The sequence below is a fragment of the Chenopodium quinoa genome, unplaced genomic scaffold (assembly GCF_001683475.1).
Source record: "Chenopodium quinoa cultivar QQ74 unplaced genomic scaffold, ASM168347v1, whole genome shotgun sequence".
NCBI classification, from domain to species: domain Eukaryota; kingdom Viridiplantae; phylum Streptophyta; class Magnoliopsida; order Caryophyllales; family Amaranthaceae; genus Chenopodium; species Chenopodium quinoa.
This window is the reverse complement of record NW_018742309.1, coordinates 5,276,119-5,300,491: the sequence shown is the minus strand read 5'-3', so window position 1 is coordinate 5,300,491 and position 24,373 is coordinate 5,276,119. Positions and strand designations below refer to the sequence as shown.

Sequence of the window (24,373 nt, the reverse complement as noted above, 5' to 3'; positions counted from 1 at the left end):
TTGCATGCGTATACACCTCAAGTACATAATAATATTATCGTTGACTAGATCCACGCAAGCTTTTTCTTTGAATAGATCACAACCTTACTCCATCCATTTTTTTATGTTTTCCTTATTCGGAGTCTTAATGGATTTTAATGCAAATGAAATTCTTACTATTTGATAAATATATAAGGCAAGATAGACATGTTTATGTATGATTTTATTTGATTTTTTAAATATTATTTTTTGATCAAATGTTATCTTTTTATTTTTTATAATTTAAACAAATTATATATGTACAGTGGGTCATGTGTGCGGCTGGCCATTCCATGTGTCCTCTTGTTAAAAAACAAATTAACCCCGATAACGCTGATCAAATAACCCTATAACACTGACCGAGTAACCCCTATAATTAACATTGATGAGTAACCCCTGTAACATTGATCAAGTAACCCTTGTAACACTAATGAAAAACCCAATTATAGCTGGTCACATACAAGACTTTTTAAAAAAACAGATCACAACGTGTTACCACTTGTAAAAAAATAAAGTAACCCTATATCACTGACCAAGTAACTCCTATAATATTGACAACTATTTTAAGACATTATGAAATGAAAATTTTGAAAATAAAATTGAGACTAAGACCCTGTTCTTTTGAGCTTCTGGGCAAAGCAAAACATATTTTATTAATAATAATATTATTATTATTATTAAATATTAATTATTGTTATGATTATTATTATTATTATTATTATTAATCATTATTTTTAAGTAGAATAGAGTAGAGCAGATTTTAAACAGAGTAGAGCAGAGCAAGATTCAGCAGAACAGAACCGCTTAAAAGAATAGGGCCTAAGGAGGAAGTCTGACTACTCTAAATTCATTTGTGAGAAAATGTTACTACTCGCCCAAATTTGGGCTAATATTATTTGACCGTTAAACAATAAAATTCGTGTCATTCATTAGAGACCCTCCAAAGTTCTAGTTTTTGGACCATTATTACTTTTACAATTATATTTAATAATTTTTTCTTCTTCAACTTTATATTTTGTACCCTCTCTCCTTTCCAAAATAATTGCCATATTTTTATCCTATATCTCTATTATAACTACGGAGTATAACTTAACCGTGTAATTTTACTAACATAGTATTTACACACTATCATGTACAATGCTGTTAAATTAATATGACTATATATTTTTATAATATCAAATTTTTACTGATATACTCGTAATTTGCATACAATAATAAATGTGTATCTAATCAAACTGTGTCAATTATTTTAAAACAGAAGAGTAGTAAAATTCTAATAAGAATCCTGAAGAAGCTTCTATGAGGGACCTAAAGTGAAACAGGGGTGAAGGATTATTTATATAAATAGGATATAGGAGCAAACTAAAAAAATGCGCACAACTTGACTTATACAAGCTAAGTTAAGCTAAGCTAATCTAAGTATATATTGTTGATCATCCATATCACCTCCTTTAAAAACAATTAATAACAAGGAAGTGTTAAGTTGTTGATCATTATGGCAGCAAGTGCAACAACAATGTTGCTGAAATACCCAACTACTGTATGTGGTATACCAAATTCATCATCAAACAATGATACTTCAAATAATATCGTCCCAATTCCACAAACTAGTACTAATAATCCGGTACTTAAGTTTCGTACCCCTAACAAAACCATTAACGCCGTCGCTGCCCCGGCTTTTCCTTCTCTTAGCACCACCACTACTCCTCCGTCAATTCAATCACTAGTCCATGAATTCGATCCTCGAATCCCAGCCGGAAATGCTCTTACGCCTCCTAGCTCTTGGTATACTGAGCCTGCCTTCTATGCTCATGAACTTGACCGTATCTTTTACAAAGGATGGCAAGTCGCAGGTATTATACCCTTTAATCTTATTTAATTTAACTTAATACGGAGTACTATGTTTTATTAATTTTATTTGTTAAAAAAAAGCTTTATTTTGGTTAATTTATTTATTTATAGAACAAAATTTGGACAGTGGAAAAGTATAATATATTACTTGAGATCTTAAACTTCATCATTTGACAATTTTGGACCCTTTACATCGGACATGCATATGAGATATGACGAAATACTCCTTTGTATCATCATTTTTTTTTTGCTACACTTAACTTGAATTATCATCTAATAATAATAATTAACATACTAAATTATTTCTAATTCTAAAGATTCAGCCTATTTAAAAAAATAAAAATGAAGAAATGAAATTTGGACCAAAAATAAAAAGCTCATTTAGAAATATTTTTGTACAGAAATCAATAAAAAAAATTCACATAATTTATAAGGAAATTAGGAATGTTTAAGCAAAAAATAAAAAGGAAGTAAAGATAATAATGTTTAGTTAGAAGTTTAGATGAAGAAACTTGGGTGGTGTTTAGTAACGGTTCGACGACATGTCAACCGAGTTTAGTAGTTGCAGCAAAGGAGTCAACGGTGGTCTGGTGGTGGTTGCATGATGGCGGAGGAACAAGCCGTAGTGGTGGCCTAAGCTAGTCGCAGAAGATGGTCAGGTGGTGGTTGCATGGTGAAGTAATCAGGAAATAGAGAACAGAGGTGGCTGAACCAGGGTTTCCATTTCACAAGTCCTTGAATAAATTTTGATTTTCAATTTATTTATTTATTTATTTTTCGGTTTAATAAGATCTACAAGAGGCAATGATGTAGACGACACTTTGAATATACTTTTTTTCCATCAATCAACAAAACTAGTTGACACTAATTGACTAACTATATGCATGTTTCTTTTTTGAGGTTTTCCGTGGGAAAAAAGATTTACTAAAATACACTAATGTAGGCGAAATTAGTTCCATGAGACCATGATTTTTCTTAATAAAGCTTGTACTATTCAAGATAGCTATCCGTTAATATCTACCTATACTTAGACATCTAAAATTGTACCAAAAGCTCGAATAGGATATTCGTTGCGTGGTATGGAGTATAACTTATAACCATAAAATAATTCATTTTGCTTATCACACGGAACTACAAAAAATAAAAGGCAATGGATATAGACGACTTCTAATTACACATACCACCTTCCAAAAAATTAACCTAGAGGTATGTTTCCATCGTACTATCCATTTACTCTATTTCAACTTTTATGATGGTTAACAAATTATATAGATACATAGAATTTTGTTTGATTCACCTCGAATCCTCAATTTGTACTTCTATAATATCAAACTCAATTCTATAATTTTAAGTTATTTGTAATAGAAGGACTTTGTAATTAGAGTAATGCATTGACAAGAGTCAATTGAAAATTGATACAACTAATTAAAAAAAAAAATTGTGAAAACAAACTTACAGATAATATTAAGTAGAGTAATCCATAGACCATAGAAATAACTAATTATATCAAAGTGGGTGTGATTTTATAATTCGTAAAAACATGTGTAAACTTCTAAAAGCAACTGAAAAGCATAATAAAATAGTCAATCCATGATAATCTTAAAAATAAACCATGCCAATTGCCAACTAATAAAAAAAACAGGGGTCATGACTCGTGATAGCCATGTTTTAATTTTATTTTCTTCACACCTCACATACCCAACGAATTATGGACAAATTTTGTATTTGCTTTAGAAGTTGGGCCATGTCGATCTACGGCATCTACCATAATATAATATAAACATTGGATCATAAGAATGTTATTATGTTAGATCTTAGCTGAGGATACCATCTAAACAAAACTACGTAATGTAAAAACCAACTACTTGGATAATTAAAGTTTTGTGACCTGATATTCATGACTCGAGATCATATTATGTCTACATCACTACGCTTTGTAACCTCTTTTAATACCAAACCAAACTAGTAGTTGTTGGCTCCCGTGGTGATACTCTATGCCATTGTGTTTAATACAAATTTGGTATATTGACAAGTAAAGGACTATTTCTCCTGTGGTACTTGTGATTTTGCATTTTTGTATCATATTGATTCTATAATTATGCTCGTGTAAAAATATGTTACCCTATGAATTTTGTTAGATGATACATGTACATTTAAGAACTATGGTAAAGTAAAAACCAATTCAGAAGGACTAGTTTTCTAAAAGAAGACTTTGAATGTTCTTCTGAAAGAAGAAATACTACTATGTGCTAAAATTTTGGTTTTCTACTCGCAGGGTACAGTGATCAAATTAAGGAGCCTAACCAATATTTCACCGGAACGTACGTTATTTCATCTTGAAATTTAAGTTTAATTCATAGCAAAATTGCTAAAACGGTAAAGATACTAATATGAGTTTGAAACAGGTTAGGAAATGTTGAATATTTGGTGTGTCGAGATGGTGAAGGAAAAGTTCATGCATTTCACAACGTTTGCACCCATCGTGCTTCGATTCTTGCTTGTGGAAGCGGCAAAAAATCGTGTTTCGTATGCCCTTACCATGTAAGTTTCTACTTATGAAAAACCGAAAACTGTTTTCTTCGATATTACTATACTTATGGTAAATACAAATGCAAAAATTTCAATTCATTTCCAATTTTTGTAGGGATGGGTGTATGGCATGAATGGATCGCTTACGAAAGCTTCCAAAGCAACCAAAGAACAGTCACTTGATCCCGATGTATGTGGTCTTAATCATTTAATTAGTATCCAATTTTATCTAAACAAATACTACCTTAATTTCATATTATTTGCAACGATCTGACATAAAAATGTGAGTAAAAAAATGTCTAATCGTTGCAAATAATTTAAAACGGAGATAATATAAGGATTTGATTTCAATCCATTTTAATCTATAGTTTATATAGCTAAAATGGTGATTCTTGTTTTAGGAACTTGGGCTTGTACCCCTGAAAGTTGCAGTATGGGGCCCATTTATACTCATCAGTTTGGACAGATCAAGCCTTGAAGTAGGTGATGTTGGATCTGAATGGCTCGGTAGTTGTGCTGAAGATGTTAAGGCCCATGCTTTTGACCCTAATTTGCAGTTCATCAATAGGAGTGAATTTCCAATGGAATCTAATTGGAAGGTATTATATTAGTACTCTACTCTACTGTTATTAACAATTTAATGTTAGATTAGTAGAATTGTTATGTGTTTAATTGCGCGACTAACATTTGATTATATGATTTTTCTTGTTGTAATTGAATTCAGATTTTCAGTGACAACTATTTGGATAGCTCGTACCATGTTCCTTATGCACACAAGTACTATGCAACTGAACTCGACTTTGATACTTACCAAACCGATGTAAGCTCTAGTTCTTACATAGTTACATTTATTCTAATGATGATCCTTGTAAGATGTCATTTATGTGTACAAAAAAGCCGATGAAAGTCATGAAACTAAGTTACTCCTTTCAAATTTTTTAAGCGCGCCACTTCTGTATAGAAATCTTCTACATTTTTATGTTATGGACTAAATATTGAATGTTTCTATGATTATCTTTAGATGATCGGAAATGTCACGATTCAAAGAGTGGCAGGGAGTTCAAACAAGCCAGATGGTTTTGATAGACTTGGATCTCAAGCATTCTATGCTTTTGCATACCCTAACTTTGCTGTGGAAAGGTACATTGGTTATTAACTCTTCTTACCTTTTCATATAATGGTGGAGTCATTTAAACACTCTTTGATAATGACATTTTGGCTACTAATTTGAAAATTTTGGAACTTTTTGTGGTTTTCTTTCAGGTATGGCCCTTGGATGACAACAATGCACATTCTTCCATTAGGACCTAGGAAATGCAAATTAGTGGTGGACTACTATATTGAAAAATCAATGCTGGTAAGTTTTCATTTGTGTAACTTCTAACAGTGTTTAGCAGTTTAGCGTTTAGTGGTGGAAAGTAAGTCACGAATGTTGAGCACTTGAGCTTATCTTGAGTTGATTTGGTTCGAGTCATATTTGGGTGTAAGACCAAATTTGATTTTGTTCTACTCAATCCGAGTTCATAATAAATTTTATGAATAGCAATCAAGAGTATACATTCATAGTAATTTTTGGGTTGATATGTTTGGGAACAATTAAAAGCCGATTTTTTCAAAGTATGTACTTGTATTTTTTTTAATGTGTATGTCACATAATTGATACCATGAAACATATTTGGCTTAAATACTCGACATGCAGCATTACTTGAAAAAATTTATAATTTAATATAAATTATTTTTTTGGTGAAGGACGACAAGGATTACATCGAGAAGGGCATATCAATCAATGATAATGTACAGGTACGTTATAAATGAACATGTGACTTTGTTTATCATGGGCTGTGCAAACTTGACAGTGTTTTACCTCAGAAATTTAAAGATTAGGTGCAACCGTAAATGTCCATTACTATGCATAAATAAAAACGAGTTTTTGGTGCACTTAAAACTAGATACACTCATACACGCATACGATTTGGTACATAATAGACGCGCTAATTAAAAACCACAACCACATATAGACATTTTTGTAAATATTGACATATGTATAAATTGACATGAGATAGATAAATATTACCAATAAATAGTCTAATAGTTTTCTAATGTTACAATTAAATTTTTGTGAACAGTACATCATATTTTATACCATTGTGAGATTTAACACGATAACATGTACTCTAATGTAATTATATACTGTATTATTTTATGGCACAAAAAAATACTAGTATAATCCAAAAATCTTCTATCAATGGCCATTACCTTGTGTGAAATGACTAAAATACCCTGGTACGATGCTACACGCGCCCAGAATGACTTGAGATGCTATATTGACATATAATAAGGAAATATCTAACTGATAATTGTGGTGCAAAATTGCAGAAAGAAGATGTGGTGTTGTGTGAAAGTGTCCAAAAAGGGTTGGAGACACCAGCATATCGTAGTGGAAGATATGTGATGCCAATTGAGAAAGGAATCCACCATTTCCACTGCTGGTTGCACCAAGTATTGAAGTGATTGCAGCAGATCAGATGTTCGTTTCTTAATTTCCTTTTATTGGAATTTGATATTATAATAATAAGTAAAATTATAAAGTCATGTAGTTGAGACTGTTGCCAGAGTTGAGCGTATGCTCCTCATGCACTTAGTTATCAAGTGTGTATGTGTTTGATCATGGGCAAAATGTTTCTTGCTAGAATTTATCATATTATGGTGCTAATGCCCAATATAAATAAACACCATAGCACCCCTTTCCCTACTTAAGAAATTTTATCCCATTTATTTTCAGGGGATCTATGAGATAATCGTCTATGAACATTAACTTTCGACTCGTGTATGGTATTCATCCCTTGTGTAGGATGAAGCAAACAATGAGTGTATGAAGTTTTCATTGAATTTCTGTTTTACCCATTTTTGTTAAATAAAATCACGAGACAGTTGGTGTTATTAAATATTAAGACAATACAAAATATTTCTACTATGGTTAAATCTTTACAATTATATATATCTTTTTTCCTAATTAATCGAGGAGAAGTCGTTGTCAAGAATAGCCATACTCAAAACAATCCTACCTTTTGTTTAATTAAGGGTAGTTACAATTTTAGAAGGTATCTTTCTATTGGCAGTGCCTATTTTATATTCTTATATAAGCAATTTACATGTTCTTCTCTTTTCTTATTGGCTCCTTTGTTTCAAAACCTCTCCTCCCTCTCCTGCTTCGTAGACGAATTTGCTGACTATTACACCACTCCTTAGTCCCAATTCTAACAATCACAGACCTCTGTATCCTCTACTTTAGGTAAACTTCAAATGTTTTTTCATTTCCGTGTATTGTGGGTGTATTTTCTTTCTTTTGTTCCCTCTCCCAAATCTTGGATTTGTCCTACGTATAGAGTTGAGCATTAGTTAAGATAAAAAGACTTGATAACAATATAAGGTTTTTAGTAAATAATGTCTATTATGCGTTTTAAGTATCTTGCAAATAATTAATAGAGTTGCACCTTGTAATAATCAAATACATAGTAATTGACAAGGGAATCAATTATGCCCAAAATTGCTCCATTTTCAAGGTGTAACTTTGTAAAGATTTTTATGAAGAAACAAACTTGATTCACTTATCACAACTTTTCAATGTGTAACTATTAACGGAAAAAATGGAGATAAAATAGATTATTTAAATTCATTATAAATACTTGTATGTTCATTATGATTTATAACGTGTTAAATGTTCATTTAAAATATGTTCATTTTATTTTTATCAACCCCTTTGGATTACCCCGAGTCAGACTCACTGCTGGTTAAGTAAACTCTTCTCCACTGATTCATCGCCAATTGTAACTCATCCCGCTTCATTGGTGCATCTTCTTTCTTTATCCCCGTCATTGACTTCACTGCCGGTGGCAATAATGCGACATCAAGAGAACATAGCACCGAAGTACGACGACTGAAAACGTCGACCACCAAGGATCGAAGAATCAGCGTGTCAACTTTGGCCAAGGATTCAACAATGGCTCGCTGATCTTACGCGGCTGAGAATTTGAGCACCGTTGAGGATAGAAGTTTAATTGGGAGGCGGCACAGCTTTGGATCAAAGTTTGGAGAAGGCCTTCTTCAGAAGTTTGTAGATGACGAGAACACCCATTGAGACCTCTTCCCTATATCAACAACCTCACCTTCCCCGTTCACCGGAGTAAGGCTTAGAGAACGATGTGAAGGGTATCTTGCGGGGTGGCAGAGATGGCAGTGATGGTAGTGGAGGAAGAAGACGAAGATCGGAAGCTAGGGTTAGCGGTGGTCCAGCTATCTGCACTAGGGTGAAGCTTAGAAATTGTGATCGCAGAGGACTCCCTAGGCTCCAACTCATTCTCCTACCAATAGAGCTAGACATTCAACATGAAATTCATCAATGCCTCATTTATATGACAGCTATAACATTATTATGTCATAAGTTTGGAGCAACGGTCACACCGGAGCAGACTTCCCTTTATATATAAAGTAGTAATCTAGCATATATATCTACTCTTCTTATTCCACAAGCAGAAAATACTACAAATGCCATCCTTCAGCAGTATCCATATTCCAGAAGGCAGAAAATACTACAAATGCCCTTATTTGTTTGTTCTTTGTTTTCTACTAGTATGCTTAAATCCGTACGAGATAAAATCTGAACATTCTGGGATAGTTGACTACAACAAGCTGGTACATTTTCAACATTCACCATACCGCTTCTTTCAGGAGAATAGCAAATTAGCAATAACAGTCCTGATACAAATGGCCTAAACTGCAAACAAAAAAATTGGAGATGACAGTTCAGTTAGTAAAGAACTAATCACTTGGGAATTAATAGTCACAAAACCTATTTTAGACTTTCCGAGAAACCTGTCACCTTCCCTAATATAGTAATGGTTTCAAATTATATACCAGAATATAGCCAACTAAGATAAAAATGATCAGGATAAGATTAAAGTGATCCAAAAAGGGTCCTTTTGTAAAAACACGCCATATCCTGATCCATGTTGGCCTGTTGGGTATAGGTGTTGTCATAACTAATGTTGGAGCTTGGAGGTGGGATTGATTGATTAATATAAAAGAGGAGATGCATGGCCTTAAAGTGCTAATTGAATGTATTACAACATTAAAAGTCGGATAGCTTTATATACATAATTAAAACAAACAGTAGGAGTAAGAAACAGAAAGTCAGACTGAAGCTAATGCAGATGGCCATCACAAGGCTTAATGAACAAAATGTTGAATCAAAATACAACAAGAGCATTAGCAATGAAGAGTTGACAAGAATTTAAATGCATTTCAAGTATACTTCCTTGGCCTTTACTCCTATGTGGTACCCAAGACTTGCAATTGAATCCCGTCTACTTCCTTGGCCTTTGTGGCTCTTTCAACTTTTCACAACCAAAAAAAAAAATATACTCCGTGTATATATTTTTTATTTGTTGATATTAACTGTTCTAACAGTAACTTACACTTTCATTTGTACATGTATCCTAAAAAGGAAATGAAGAGGTATTAGGTGCATCAATATTAATATTCCCACAAAGGATGATAATCTTGGAATGATAATCTCTCAATTCCATTTTGGTTATAATGCGGATTCTGATATATTTATATGGGTGGTGGTTATTCATTGTTAAAGGCACTCTCCTAGTTACTTGAGCATTTAAACCTTTCAATAAGCTGAGAAGTTTAACAAAGTTTCCTGGGACACACATTAGCACATTAGTAACACTTCCATACAACTAAATCACAAAATTCACTTTAATATTGGCCAGTCATTGCTAGTGTGGTGACTAAGTTTGTCCAATGCCCTTCCCTGATACACAACTCGAGTACCTAACTCCAAAACATCATATCCCAACAACAAATCAATAACTAATGTCCTATATTTTCTGCAGTACACCATTCCGCCATCCTCTTTGAGTTGAACTCAAAGTATAATTGATACTACCATAACTACTTTTTTGAAGGAATAACTCAATGGCTTTGCACAAAGATCATTGCTTTGTACCACCTCCACCTGAATAAGAAATACAAACATAATTGACTTGCCACTCTCTATTTCCTAAGTTGAACCAATATTCCAATTTATCCTTCACATTGAGCAGTGGGGAAGGTCAGGGGCTCACTATCTGGAATTCTGGATCTGCAATTTGTTTCATTAATTCTAAATTTAATGGGTTTCTAGCAATTTCTCCACATCTATAATCGACCCCTTGATACGTTAAGCACAAGATTACGTCATTGCTGTTGAATCTTGACCTTGGTTCAAAACTTGTTGATTCTGTTCTTTCTATATTAGATCCCAAAAATTAAAAAAAAAAAATAAAAACAATACTCCGTTTTGCACTACAACACTACCAATTTGAGGAATTGAAAATAATCCCACCATCTAACAGCATGAAAAAATTGAGGCCACACGCTTTGTTATCATTTAGTAAATTAGTAGTGCTAGACTGCTAGAATCATATTGAGTTAGATTTCAAAAGGTTTCTGTTACAGAAATTCTTCATCATAGGCTCCATGTATGCATATACTCTTCATTCAATTATATTTTACTGATGTGAAGATCAATCAACTAACCTAGGATTTGGTGTTATCTGGGGCATCTGGTTGTTTTCCTGGCTCAGCACTCTGAAATGCTGGTAATTCAGAATATGCGCCATTTAACTTCTCTAATAATGGGAACTCGGCCTGAGAACATTCCAAGAAAAATAGATAGTTTAGGGGACTTAACAGGAAATTAATAAGTACCATAATATAAATCAATGGCAATCTGCTTAGTACACGAAAAAAGAACACTCTTTTACTATGAACAAAATAATATGAAGTTGAAGAAAGCTAATAATACCATGTTTATGTTGAATCTCTTAACTGCTCCTGCTATTTGGGGAGCAAGAAACAAGTCTGCCTGCATATAGGCAAATAATCTGCATTACATTACTGAAATGACCAAAGGTCCATCAAATGTCAGACCTTTGCATCTACCATAAACTAACCCTCTCACTCGAGGAGCAGGGGCCTTAATCTATAAAATTAAGCGCTATCCTCAACCCCCCCCCCCCTCCCCCCCAAATATATATATATATATATTTATATTTATTTATTTATTTATTTATTTACAACTCTAGGATAATGCTCAACAATAGAAATGTTATCAGATTGCAATTCTATTATATAATTGAATACTAGCAGGAGAGACAAACCAAGGCAACTTCATCCCCAGTAGCATATTTGCCAGTGTGTTCAGCTAACAGCTTCTCCAATGCTGAAGTTAAAAACAAATGGAAAGCAATTAACGGTCAAACTGATATAATTGCCACATATGGATACTATGAATTGAAACTCAAAAATTTGTCACAGCATGCATTGACTGGTAAAAGTTAGCACATAGTTGACAACATTTTTTGTCAATTCGAAAGATGTACACCAACTTTTTCGGACATGAGGTAAAAATACTTAAAGAAAAGCAAACAGATCAAAGCCAAACAGAATTTTAGGGCAAAACAATCATTTAGAACCATGCCCATTCCCAACTCATCTATACTAGCTCCTCGGTAAGTGACAACAAAAAACTAGAGTAGCAGTGGCAGTTGTAAGATTAGAAATTTAATTATACGAAGTAATTCCCATTTGCTTGGATAGGCAATAACTGGATAACTATCTTACTTAAGTAAATTGTGGCCAAACAAAGTTGATAGGCCTCTTTGGATTTTAGAATAATTTTCTGACAAGAGAGCAAGTTAAATGGTGTCTTAGGTATTTTAGTAGTCATTATCATACCTTAGTATTCCTATCCACTCTTACACAAACACGTGGGCGAGCCCATATTATTTCCGATCTGCTTTATTTTAAGTTCTTTTCACTTCAGTCTATTATTATAGAAGTGAGAATCAAGCCACATCCTTGTTCGTCCATGCCAAACAGGCATTGTTCTCATAATCACAATTAGTATTGGTCTCAGAGAAGTTAGATAACACAATGGCTGTGCAACTCTATAGAAAGGTGTGGTTAGAGGTTTGATTTGTACTTTGACAAATTATCTAGTACGCCTTCCCAGCAAGTATAAAAGATAATATAAAGCAACTGCTTTATTTCATGGTTTGTGTCAGCATTCAAGCATATATAGTTCCCAGCAACTTATGAGTCATGACACAGTTTCATGAATATAACAGATACATATCTTCAGACTACAACATATCTGAAAAAAGGGCATGATTCAAGTGCGAAACAGTGGTTCTTGACATAAGCCTATTGCAATTATATCATGCAAGAATATTGAATCTTAGAGCAGACGGGAAAACATTCTAATAAAAATGAACAAAGCAACACCACAGTTCTTTGGAACGGTTCTTTTCACATGAAGGAATACCACCCGTAACCCTAGAAGTTAAAACAAAGAAAAAAAACTATTAACAAAAAAACATCTGTAAGAGGATAGCATGTAAAGGCTAACCAGCAAAGCCTTTTTTGATATGATGTTGCACCCAAGAAAGCCTTTCATCAGAACCAAGTTTTTCTTCAATATACTTCTGCATTTAGAGAAAATGCATCATATACGCTGCTCTACAATGTATGAAAAAACAATGGTACTGTAAAGAACAGAAAAATATAACAAATAATGAAAAACACATTAGTACTAACCGCTACAGCTAAGTTCTGGAAAGGTTGTATGTTCGAAGCCACAATATTTGCAGCCTAGAAAAAGAGAGAAAAAAGTTAGATCTGATTTTAAAATAAGTGCTCCTACCATTAAAACACGTCAACATAAGCCTGGACTGCTAGGCCAGCCATTCTACACAGATCATTCTTCCCCCAGCTTGTGTCCGGCCTTAAATCTAATATTATACACTTACACTCCCTTCTTCTCATAAAGAATTGCATATTTTCTATTTTGGATGTCCAAAATTAATTTCAACTTTGCTTTTCATGGTACTCTACTACTCTCTCTACCCACTTTGAACCAGGTTTACTGAATTCCACACCAACAGAAGAAAGCTTATTTTAGATGATAGTGGGGAAATTTCATGTGCTTATAGTAGCAGAATGCTCCTAAAAGGCTACAAAATTTGGAAATATTGAATCTAATTGCAACCTCACAATAGTTAACAAGAAAACTATCAGCAATTGATGACAAGGTTATTGCTAATTTAATTCTTGGCGTATAGAAACATAAAATAATAGAGACAAAAAAGTAATATTTAAAAATAAATATATATATATAAATACAACAAATACATACACACATAAAGAGATACTTGATAATCAACGATTTTATAATTTATCTGGGTAGATGTAGCCTGCAAATATTATAGTGCAGAAAGACAAAAGATATACACTACATAAACTAGCACAAGATTGAAAAAGTAATGAAACAAAGAACCGTGGAGAGAGAGAGAGAGAGAGAGAGAGAGAGAGAGAGAGAGCGAATGGCAGCGACAATATGGCATTCAAATGATTATGACATTTGTTTATAATGAAAACTGTTAGAAAAACTAGCAAGTGCAACCAGTAATATACCCAATTGATGTTTGCCTCAACACAAGACTACATGAGAGTGGATTAATTTCTATCAGACCATACTAACATAGTAACAGCTTATACATGACACAAAATATGCAATCAATTTACCAAGTTTAGTAAAAGAAACATATGCTACACCTGGTAATTAATAGCTCTTTTCTGAAGATTCTGGGGCAACAACGAATGTTGTGGGTACTTTTCTTCTAGATACTGCGTATTGAATCATGAAGCTTCTTTAGTAAATACTTTAAAATGCTAGAATAAGAGCTACAAACTATCATCTTGAATAATCTGACAGCGTATACTGACCATTATGATAGCAAATGAATCCGCAGTCACTATATCCTCATCCACCAACACCGGCACATAACCAAGAGGATTCAATTTTTGAAACTCTAACAATTAAAAAAAAAAAAGTGAAAAGGAATTATTGCACCCACAAAAGCACTATCAATTCTATCAAAAAATATAATAATATAATTGAAAAATAAAAATAAAGAGTTAACTAGAGTGCAATCTGTGCATTACCCTAAGGCCGGAAAAGTTAAATGCCTGTCTCTCACAACTTCTATAGCTCAATTATATAAGGGAAAGGATGAGGGATGAGTAAAAAGTTGGTGTCCAATTTATGAACTACCCATAATTTCCCTTCTTCTCTAATATAAAAATAAAAATTAATAAATAAAAACAATTATGATTGCAAATATTGATTTTCAGAAATCATCACAAGATTTATTTAACCTTAGCAGAGATAGCCAACAGCAATTGAAAGAGACAATGTTACTCATTGTGGTTGCCTTAAATAAAGATAATTATTCCGGTTCCATATCTACTAACCTAAAGGGTAAGGGCATTACTAACATCTTGCCATTGCCTTATAAGAAAATGAAGTTATCTCCATACAATATTTGGAGAGAGAGAAAAACTATCATTAGTTGTTATAGAGTTTGGGGATGATTGCCTTTGTTATAAGGTCCCTAACCCTAAGAAAGCTAATTTAGGTCAGCTTTCAAAAGTAATTTTGTGGGATATGTGAAAATTTGAAAGGCTTATAGGCTTTTTTTACGAGGCTATATATATGATATGTTGTTCAACAAGTTTGTCTACATATGCATGATCCTCGAGATGGGCATATGAATGCTCTAAAGCGTATCATAACCTATGATTAGGGCACTTTAGATCTTGATTTACACATGTATCCTTCGAATCTTGTGATTGGAATGATTCCTATTAGACGATCAACATTGGGTGATAGTGTAATTTTGGCTGACAGTTTGATCTCACGGTCATCCAAACACCAATGTACGCTATCTCATTCTAGTGCATAGGCCAAATAAAGGGAAATAACAAATGTTGTTTGAGTGTGCAATCTACTGTTAGAGCTAGATTATCTGGTTAGTAAAGCTACTCTGGTCTATTCCAACAATGTAAGTTTCATTTAACTTCCAAGAACCCCGTTAAACACCAACACACAAACCACATGGAAATGGATATTCACTTGGTCAGGAAGAAAGTGGTGAAGTACATGCTAGGCATGTGCCTTCACATTATCAAATTGCGGACATTTTCACAAAGGGGTTGTCTCTTATTTTATTTGATGATTTCCGGAACAGTCTAAGTGTTTGTGCTCCTCTCGTCACAAGCTTACAATTGCGAGGGTGTGATAGATTACTGAACTAATCTTCTGTTAATATCTTTCTATAATCAGTAGTTACCTTTGACATAGCCTAATTTTATGTTAAATAGCCTATTGGTAGCTTAATTATTAGCATTGAAACCACTACTTAGTTTTATACATATATAAATAATTCAAGGAGAAATCATCACGAAATTATATTCTTTCAGTATTTTCTTTAGTTGCCATCATTGTAATTTCTAACACCACAAGCTCGTTCACATTCAAAATAACAAAGCATACCCAAAACAAAAAAAAAACAAGGCAGAACACTTAGAACCTTACCATCACTAAAATGATCTCCTTTTAGCAAATTCACAGTTTTGTACTCATAGTCCAACCCTGCACCAAAATAAACAGGGAAATATTACTAGTCCGTAATTATACAGAATCAGAATACCAAAATTATTCACAGAAAATTATAAATTTCAAATTAATTTCTGAAAAAAATTTAAAAGAGAGAGACCTTTCAAATTGAGAGCAATACGGACACGCCAGGCGCAAGAACTCATCCAATAGGAGTAGAGCTTCAACTTTGGTTTTTCTCTTTCTTCTGAATTCGCCTATTTGTTCATCAAATTCAATTAATAACGGCAAATTTATCAAAAAATAAAATTAAAATTATGCAGGAAATTTGAAATTCAATACTAATAAATAAGCGATAGTTTTTATATTTCGAACATTAGATCAAATTTTGAAGTGAGATTGTGTGGGAGAAAAGGATGTACCATAATCACTTGAACAGGGATGGAGAATTGGGAGACTGGAGAAAGAGTAGAGCTCTTTCCCAAATTAAGGTCAAGAAGAACCGCAATTCCCAAATTGCAGCCAAAGTTTTAAGAATTCCCAAAGTACCGTCCACGTCACCGGTTCAGGGGGAAGAAATTTTAAATCCGGTCTACAGCAAAACCGCTACCTGAAGTAGCGGTTTTTACTAATACATCGCTACTTCAGGTAGCGGTTTCTTTTTAATAAACCGCTACTTTAAGTAGCGGTTTTTGTTTAATAAACCGCTACTTCAAGTAGCGGTTTTCTAGCAGGTATAATTTCCCGATTTCACTTTCCTCTTTCATTTTCGTCTTCTCACCAAAATCCCATCCACGCCTTCCACCAAAATCACACCTCCTTCAACGGAAGCCGGCGCAGCCAAGGAATCCACCGACGCCGCCGGAGCATTCCTCAGCAACGAAGGCCGCCGCTGTTGACGCCGAGGGTTCGACTTTAGTGGTCGGCTTCGCTAATTTCAGAAGAAACGTGCTGATCTTCTTGTTTGTGGTAAGTGCCCTAATTATTTTTTGTATTCAGTTATTGGGTTTGTTGTTGTTATTGAGTTTGTTGTTGTTATTGAGTTTCAGAATTGTATGTATGTGTTGTTGTTGTTGGTTTTGGTTGTGTTGTTGTTGTTAGTGTTCTTGTTTATTGTTGTTGTTATTGAGTTTCGGTTTTGGTTGTGTTGTTGTTGTTAGTGTTCTTGTTTATTGTTGTTGTTATTGAGTTTCAGAATTGTATGTATGTTTGTGGTTGGTTTTGGTTGTTGTTGTTGATTTACTTACCTTACATATAACCCTTGTAGAATTATTAATGGTTTCGATCACATTACTCAGTTTAGGTTGCTATAATTGCTGATTTTGAAAGTGAAAATAGAGCTTCTATACACAAAGTACATGAGCTCAAAGTACATGTAGTCATGACTTATGCCCATGTTGAGCTTCAAGAGGTATTAAGACCTTCATAGCTCAGTTTAGGTTGCTATAATTGTGTAGTTTGCTTGCTTGATGTTAGGACATTGCCACACTGTTAATGAATTTTTGCAATCTAATATCTTTGATTAATAATGGTCTTTTCTAGAATGAAACATGGAGGTTCCGAACTACCCTCTATATTGCTATTGGGGTGGAGAAATTGTCCACAAAGATAGCGATATAACGTATAGGGGTGGGAATCAAAAATTTGTGTTTGTACATTCTGCGATGACATATTCACAAGTTCTGAACAAGCTATATGAAGAATTGAGTGTTGATCCTAGAGGTGTGGAGTTGAAGGTGGTTATGCGTTATCCTATGGCTGGGGCATATGTTGCAATTCCGTTAAATGACGACAACGCTGTTAGAGCTATGTGGATTGCTGTGACTCAGAGTTCTTCTGTTGCAATGCAATTGTTCATTGAACAAGTTCCAAAGGAGCCAGTTGTGCAAACTAACACTGGTTCCTTTCCGGGGATGGATTTTTTTGGTAGTGTGGATCAACCGTTTTCCACTGGTGTTCAAAGTGTGGGCATAGGGTCATTTTGATTTCATTTTACTAACATTAAAACTACACTTAAATGTAGGCACATGCATTTGCTGATTTGCACGTCCAGCTATCGGGAGCTACTGAGACCATCTCCCACTTGCCACCAGAGACGGCTATACCATTTGCCATACAGACGATGCAGGGTTTTACATCATTTTGTGGCCAAACCTTGTCTAGGGTGGGGCAGTCACACCTTATTCAGCAGCCTCGACCGTCCACGTCTTCATCTTCTACAGTGCACACTATGCCGATCAGACCACCACCTCATCGTGGAGGCCATTCAGCACGTGCCTTCCGTCCACCGACTCCTTCTCAGCATACTATCATGACATCTCCTCCACTAGTGCATCGCCAGTATCAGAGAAACCGACGGCGTAGCAACACTACGTCTGGGGTTGGAGTTGGCCTGGATGACATTCCAGAGGAGACAGCTGCATCATCTTCATCGTCACCTCATGGGAAGAAGCAACGCCCGAGCTAAGTGTATATTTTGGAACTAAACTAATTTTTTTGTAAATGCTTAGAATTGGATTTTGTTATATTTAATCAATTGAAAAATATTCGACTTTGCAATTTCGACTTCCTTAGATCTTCATAAACTTGTTATTTATGGTGGTTGTGTTGAAAATATGCTATATATCTCATGTTTTACAGGTACACAACTTGCAGGTTTTTTTTTTTGAGTGATTATGCAAGTTTGAAAAAAAAACCAGTCCAGGGTAAACCGCTACTTCAAGTAGCGGTTTTTCAAAGTAAACCGCTACTTGAAGTAGCGGTTTTCCAAAATAAACCGCTACATTAAATAACGGTTTTTTTGTAAACAAACCGCTACTTCAAGTAGCGGTTTTAAACTAAGAAACCGCTACTTGAAGTGGCGGTTTATTGCAAAGAAACCGCTACTTCAAGTAGCGGTTTACCCTGGACCGGAAAAAAAAAAAAAAACCGGTTTTTTAACCAGTGCTTACGTGGACGGTAGAATGGGAATTCTTAAAACTTTGGCTGCAATTTGGGAATTGCGGTTCTTCTTGACTTTAATTTGGGAAAGAGCTCGAAAGAGTATGCAACTGACATACGAGATTGACAAGCTATAGCCTCAGCATTTGAAGTCAATGCTATAACAAGGGTAGTTTAGTCTTTTTAGGTTTTACAAGTTCATGAGTCATGACTAAATTAATGTAATCTTGTTGTGATTTAGGCAATTTTAATCGTGCAACATACTCCCTCCCTATTTTTCTTTTACTCCTCCGCTAAAAGTCGGATTAAACTTTGAAAACTTTGATTATAAATTCTCATTATTCTATAAGGTAGAGGTAATATAATCATGTAAGATTTTATTGATTCGTCTAATTGTATATTTTATTAATATCAACTTTTTATAATTTTTACGTGTGTGTAAATAGAGATATAAACGTTTTAACACTTATTTTAGATATCGTAAAAAGTCAAATACAGCAAACAAAAATAGAGACTAAGTTAGTACTATGTAATGAATCTTGCAAAGTACAACTTTTTCCATATACACACACAACTTTTATATGCACGCGATGTACATTACACATTCATTAATTGAAGTAAATTACATCATTAATTTTGAACAATATATAAATATCATAATTTAATGAGTTAAGAATAAAGATGGCGCAATATGTTAAAAAGTTTAAATTAAAACAATGGATAAAAGTAAACCTACCATATTATTCTCAATCTGTCCCCCCTTTTTTTTTTGCATCATTGACTTTTCACGCTCTCTAATACACATGTTAAAACGTTTATATCTCCATTTCCATATGCGTTTAATTTAAAAAAGTTAATATTTACAAAATATACAATTAGACGAATCAAACAAAGTCCCACATGACTATATATACTACCTCTTATAGAACAACAAAAATTTGTGGTCAAAGTTTTCAAAATTTGACCCAACTTTTGGCAATGTGGTAAAAAAAAAATAGGGACAAGGGGAGTAATTATTATCAAATAGAGTAATATTTAATCATCACAGAATATACATGTAGTTTCAATTAATTTTTTTTGGGTATTTAGAGAGCCACAAGGGCGGAATTGAGAATCGATCCCGGTATCTCCTAGAACTGGAAGGGAACCGGGAGGTAATAAAAAGGGCAAAAAAATAGTCTACTCCATCATCTTCTATTTATTTTACACCAACATTAATGTTCGATTAATTCCTAATAAATAAAAGCAACACATGCTCATACATAAGAGAAGGATATATAAAAAAAAATAAAAAAAAATAAATAAATAAAAATATGCGAGATAGTGTACGTAAAAGAAGATAAGGTAGGTATGTTTATACATCCAAATGAAGGAATTGAAACAGTTAGATTTATGAGAACATTTTTAGAAAAAAATAATAAATAATTATATTTTGTAGGTGAGAAGATTGATAAAGAGTATAATCTTGTTTTAATTAGAAATTTTTTAATTTGATTCATTGGGTGGACTGATTTGTTAGAATCACTAATTACTACTTTTCCCCATTTTATTTACTTGCAACACAACACTTTAGCACACACTTTAAGGGATGTATTAGATTATGTAAATGGACAAATTGATTGACAAAATTTTACCACCAATAAGAAAGAAGTGATAAGTTATTATGAGTTAAATTTTATAGCTTAATTCATTTATTTATCTAGTTTAATCACATCCTCAAATAGCATGTCTTAAAGGTATGTTTCAAATATTAAAAAATAAATAAATAAAATAATAAAAAAAAAAGTCATTTATAAAATTACAGTAGATTTTATTTGAAAAAATTACTTTATTAAAATACAATAGAAGATGATGGAGTAGACTATTTTTTTGCCCTTTTTATTTAATACTTCCTCTGTTCTTTTTTACTTAACCTGTTTCTTTTATCACGCTTGCCAATGCAAAACTTTAACGATCAATAACTTTAATTTTTCACAAGAAAACTTATAAAAGTTATATATTATGGTAGTACTTATTGAGACGAATTAAAAAAGTCTCACATGAATATATTTTTCCTTATATATTATTCACAAAAAACGGTCAAAGGAGGGGTGGTGAATAGTGTAAAAGTTAAAGCGGGTCAAGTAAAAAAGAACGGAGGAAGTAAATTGTTGTGTTTTAATTATTGTACTAGCAAAGAGGGCCATGCGACAAGGCTACTTTTGGCCCACTCTACGTGCGATAAGTGCCAAAGATTTGGCTGACTCATACACCGTCCGACTACTGATTTGACGGCTATCTACAGCCCGGTTCCATTAGCAAAATGGGGCATGGGCATCCTGGGTCCATATACGCCTGCCACAAGCGGACGGAGGTATATCTTGGTGGTTGTAGATTACTTCACCAAATGGTTTGAGATGGAGGCGGTCAAGGGCATTAAGACAAAGGATGTCATCTCTTTCATCTGGAAAAACATCATCACCCGGTTTGGGGTACCTATGTCTATGGTCTTTGAAAATGGCCCTCAGTTTGAAATGCCTACCCTCAAGAGCTGGTTGGGAGATCAAGGGATCTCACATTGTTTTGCATCAGTCGGCCGTCTCCAAGCAAACAGCCAAGTTGAAGCCTTCAACAAGCTCATCTCAGACGGCATTAAGAAGAAAATTGAAAGGGTTGGCGGTCTATGGGCGGATGAGTTGCCTCATGTCCTATGGGCCATCAGAACAACTGAAAAAGGGGCAACCGGTGAAACCCCGTTTCTCATGACATACGGCACTGAAGCCGTCCTGCCAATTGAACTTTATAAGCCAACACTTCGAATCATGCTCTATGATGAAGAGGCAAATTGGGAGGCCATGCGTCTAGCATTGGATTCACTCCCGGAGCGCAGCGGCAATGCTGCCTTGCGTCATGAGATATACCGTCTGAGAATGACGAGAGCCTACAACAAAAGAGTACACAAACGACCTCTAAAAGTGGGGGACTTTGTGTTACGAAAAATGGAGGCAACCGGTAGGGCTAATGAGCAAGGAAAGCTGACCCCCAATTAGGAGGGCTCCTACCGGATTTTTGAAGAAGTTAAAGGCGGCACCTACCGCCTGGAAACTCCAGACGGCAGGCAGCTAGCCAAAACTTGGAATGTAGATAACTTGAAAAAGTACTACTTCTAAAGACTTGTAAATCTTTGTAAATAGAATATATTAATGAAAGAATGCTTTATTTTCATTATCTTTTGTACGAAGTCCCATCTGTGCAATGTACAGCCGGGTAACCGTCTACTCTAAACTGAGTAGACGTAAGCTAAGTATCAAACTTAGCAGATATTTACATGGCCAATGGCCGGATAGTTTTCAAACCGCCTGCTCCAACGTGATCAGGCCACCGGCAACGCCCATTTGGGTGAATTCGTCGAAGAGAGCATCTCCAATTTGGGTGGTACATTGTTCTATAAATCATAACTCAAGCGGCTTTAACCGACTGTCTAGGTTAAAGATAACTCACGACCATTTGAATGATCAATTGAAACCTAGATACAACCGGTCGTTGCTTCAAAGCAACACAGACGGTAACTTAAATCTTGGTCGAATGTTGCCGGTCTTTGCACAAGAGCATTACAGCTGGTTCCAAACCCAAGTTAAGCAAGGTCAAAACCTTAGCAATTACTCCATAACTTGGTTATGATGCATACGCTCGGCCAACGGCCGCTTGCATCCCAACAAACGACAATGACGGACACCCAAAGGGTAATCCGCAGCCGGTTAAAAGAATAATCTAGGTTGTCCCTAGCCGGCACCGTCTGCTAATCCAACTTGGAATAATTCTACTTCTTTAAATAAGGTCAATGACCGCCTATCTTTCCGTCCGGATGCTTATTTGGACGGCTGCCTGGTTAGAGTTGGGTAATATTAAGCAAACAACCATCCAGGGGTAGGCAGAGCCAATGCATCCGGCATACCGCACGTACCGGATTAAATTGAAAAAAGAAAAAGATTTGTACGAGCAAAAATTGCAAAAATTGAAGCAAATAACATCAAAGAAAAAACCGACTCAGTCGGAAAAATATATTAATAAGAAATGATTGTCAGCCGGACCTATGCCTGAGGAAAGGAGATACATCTAAAGTACACGGCTCGCAGGCCAGAAGTAGAAAAAAGAAACAAATCAAGTTACTGATGCTGTTGCTGCTGGCATTGAGACGACTAGCCCTGGCCAGAAGGAGAAGCGTCTTAAGTTTGCTGGGCTTGAGCTTCGTTAGTCTCACCCAGCGCTTGATCTTCCGCCTGCTCCTCCTCTTCTTCCTCGGCAATGCCGGCCCATTCCTCAAAGGGAGCCAGCTTCTCTGTTCAAAGAACCTGGGCATCGAACACCTCAGTGGCGTACTTGTACCGCAGGTCAAAGAAAGCCCAGTCGGTGTCCGGATGGATCATAGACCAGGCCATCTTCATGCGCTCTTCACAGTCGCGCTCATTCTCGGCGATCAGCCGGTCTTGCTCAGCCGCCAGCTTTTCTTTATGGTCTGCATGGGTCTGGGCCAACTCATTCTTCAGGCTATTGACCTTTGACCGTAGCTCAGTGTTCTCCTTGTTAGCCTCCCCCAATGCTTTGACATCAGCTTCGAGGTTTTTGACTTGAAGTTCAAAGTCGGCTGCCTTCTTGTTAACCGTGTCAACAGCAGCCGTGAGCTCCTTGATTAGCTCCTCCTGTTTCATCTCCCGGCTTTTAGTTTGAATTTCATACATAAGGGTGTTGTATTGAGTAACATCAATAAGGTCGGCTGCCCTTCTATTGGCATCCCTTACCTCCTCTTGCTTCTTCCGCAAAGGGACCTTCATGCCGTCCACCCTTAGCATCACCTGCACAGTCAGCCGGAAAAGGGGTTAGTCTTTCAATTAAGCTACAACCGGCAAAAGAATAAAGTGGAACAAAAGCACCCCAATCGGTCAATTACCTCAGCGAAACGTGAGTTGATGCGGTCTATGTTGACTTGGTGCACGCCCGACACCGCCTCCTTCTCGGACCGGGTGAGGGTCCTCAGCATTCTCTTGGCATAATTTTAAAGGTCCGGCCAACGAGAAGAGACATCTGTATTAATAAATTTATTGGTTAAGTACTGAGCATAGGCGTCACCTACATTCTACCGGCTGCCTGAAGAATCCCCTGATTGGGTAGCTTAGGACTTGACTCGCATAGGCCCAAGCAGCCAGGGGGGATCAAAGGTGATAGTCGTACCTTGATTTTCAGGCTGAGGGGTCATCCCACCCCCAGCCGCATTGGAGCCGGACGCTACAGCAAGCACCCGGCTTGAGGATATTTCGGGCTCCCTCGCTTCAACCTCAGTCGGCCCTATGCTAAGGCCAAGGTCTTTCAGGCTTTTTCCTGTTGAGGTGGGCCTCTTAGGCACAGGCGGCCTTCTAGTAAAGGCAGGGGCAGCCAGAGCCCTTCGTCTTTTAGAAGCAGGCTGGGAGGGCTCCTCTCTCGGTTTCTTCTGCATCTGTCTTAAATAACGAGGAACATTCTTGCTCCCCGTCTGAAAAGGAAAACAAAACA

At 35.5% G+C, this 24,373-nt stretch overlaps 3 protein-coding genes across 3 annotated transcripts; 2 read left to right on the top strand and 1 right to left on the bottom strand.

Annotated features, from left to right (window-relative positions):
• The first annotated feature begins 1,376 nt into the window (after positions 1-1,376).
• LOC110688533 (choline monooxygenase, chloroplastic-like) lies at positions 1,377-7,097 on the top strand. The gene is made up of 10 exons (XM_021865306.1): positions 1,377-1,871; positions 4,145-4,190; positions 4,275-4,410; positions 4,514-4,588; positions 4,800-4,997; positions 5,123-5,218; positions 5,420-5,538; positions 5,662-5,755; positions 6,148-6,198; positions 6,775-7,097. Exons 1-10 carry the CDS (start codon positions 1,514-1,516, stop codon positions 6,907-6,909), a joined length of 1,308 nt encoding a protein of 435 aa, XP_021720998.1. The 5' UTR covers positions 1,377-1,513; the 3' UTR covers positions 6,910-7,097.
• A 1,743-nt stretch (positions 7,098-8,840) lies between these two features.
• On the bottom strand, positions 8,841-16,495 carry LOC110688543 (glutathione S-transferase 2-like). The gene is made up of 11 exons (XM_021865316.1): positions 16,330-16,495; positions 16,068-16,164; positions 15,887-15,943; positions 14,236-14,321; positions 14,065-14,136; positions 13,048-13,101; positions 12,860-12,935; positions 11,610-11,671; positions 11,255-11,314; positions 10,987-11,097; positions 8,841-9,172 (listed from the first exon to the last, which is right to left on the bottom strand). The coding sequence occupies exons 1-10, from the start codon at positions 16,330-16,332 to the stop codon at positions 10,987-10,989; spliced, it is 678 nt and encodes a 225-aa protein (XP_021721008.1). The 5' UTR covers positions 16,333-16,495; the 3' UTR covers positions 8,841-9,172.
• Positions 16,496-16,638: 143 nt separating this feature from the next.
• On the top strand, positions 16,639-17,892 carry LOC110687203. Its single transcript, XM_021863817.1, has 2 exons — positions 16,639-16,876; positions 17,450-17,892. The coding sequence occupies exon 2, from the start codon at positions 17,458-17,460 to the stop codon at positions 17,890-17,892; it is 435 nt and encodes a 144-aa protein (XP_021719509.1). The 5' UTR covers positions 16,639-16,876; positions 17,450-17,457.
• The last annotated feature ends 6,481 nt before the right edge of the window (positions 17,893-24,373 follow it).

Excerpts from the sequence above, each read along its gene's own strand:
- LOC110688543 (XM_021865316.1), bottom strand. Across the intron at positions 11,672-12,859 it reads TATCAAAAAAGGCTTTGCTG|CATTGGAGAAGCTGTTAGCT; the intron begins GTTAGCCTTTAC and ends TTTTAACTTCAG. Across the intron at positions 11,098-11,254 it reads AGAGATTCAACATAAACATG|GCCGAGTTCCCATTATTAGA; the intron begins GTATTATTAGCT and ends GAATGTTCTCAG.
- LOC110688533 (XM_021865306.1), top strand. The coding sequence starts at position 1,514 with ATGGCAGCAAGTGCAACAACAATGTTGCTGAAATACCCAACTACTGTA. Across the intron at positions 4,411-4,513 it reads GTTTCGTATGCCCTTACCAT|GGATGGGTGTATGGCATGAA; the intron begins GTAAGTTTCTAC and ends CAATTTTTGTAG. Across the intron at positions 4,589-4,799 it reads AACAGTCACTTGATCCCGAT|GAACTTGGGCTTGTACCCCT; the intron begins GTATGTGGTCTT and ends TTCTTGTTTTAG.
- LOC110687203 (XM_021863817.1), top strand. The coding sequence starts at position 17,458 with ATGGAGGTTCCGAACTACCCTCTATATTGCTATTGGGGTGGAGAAATT.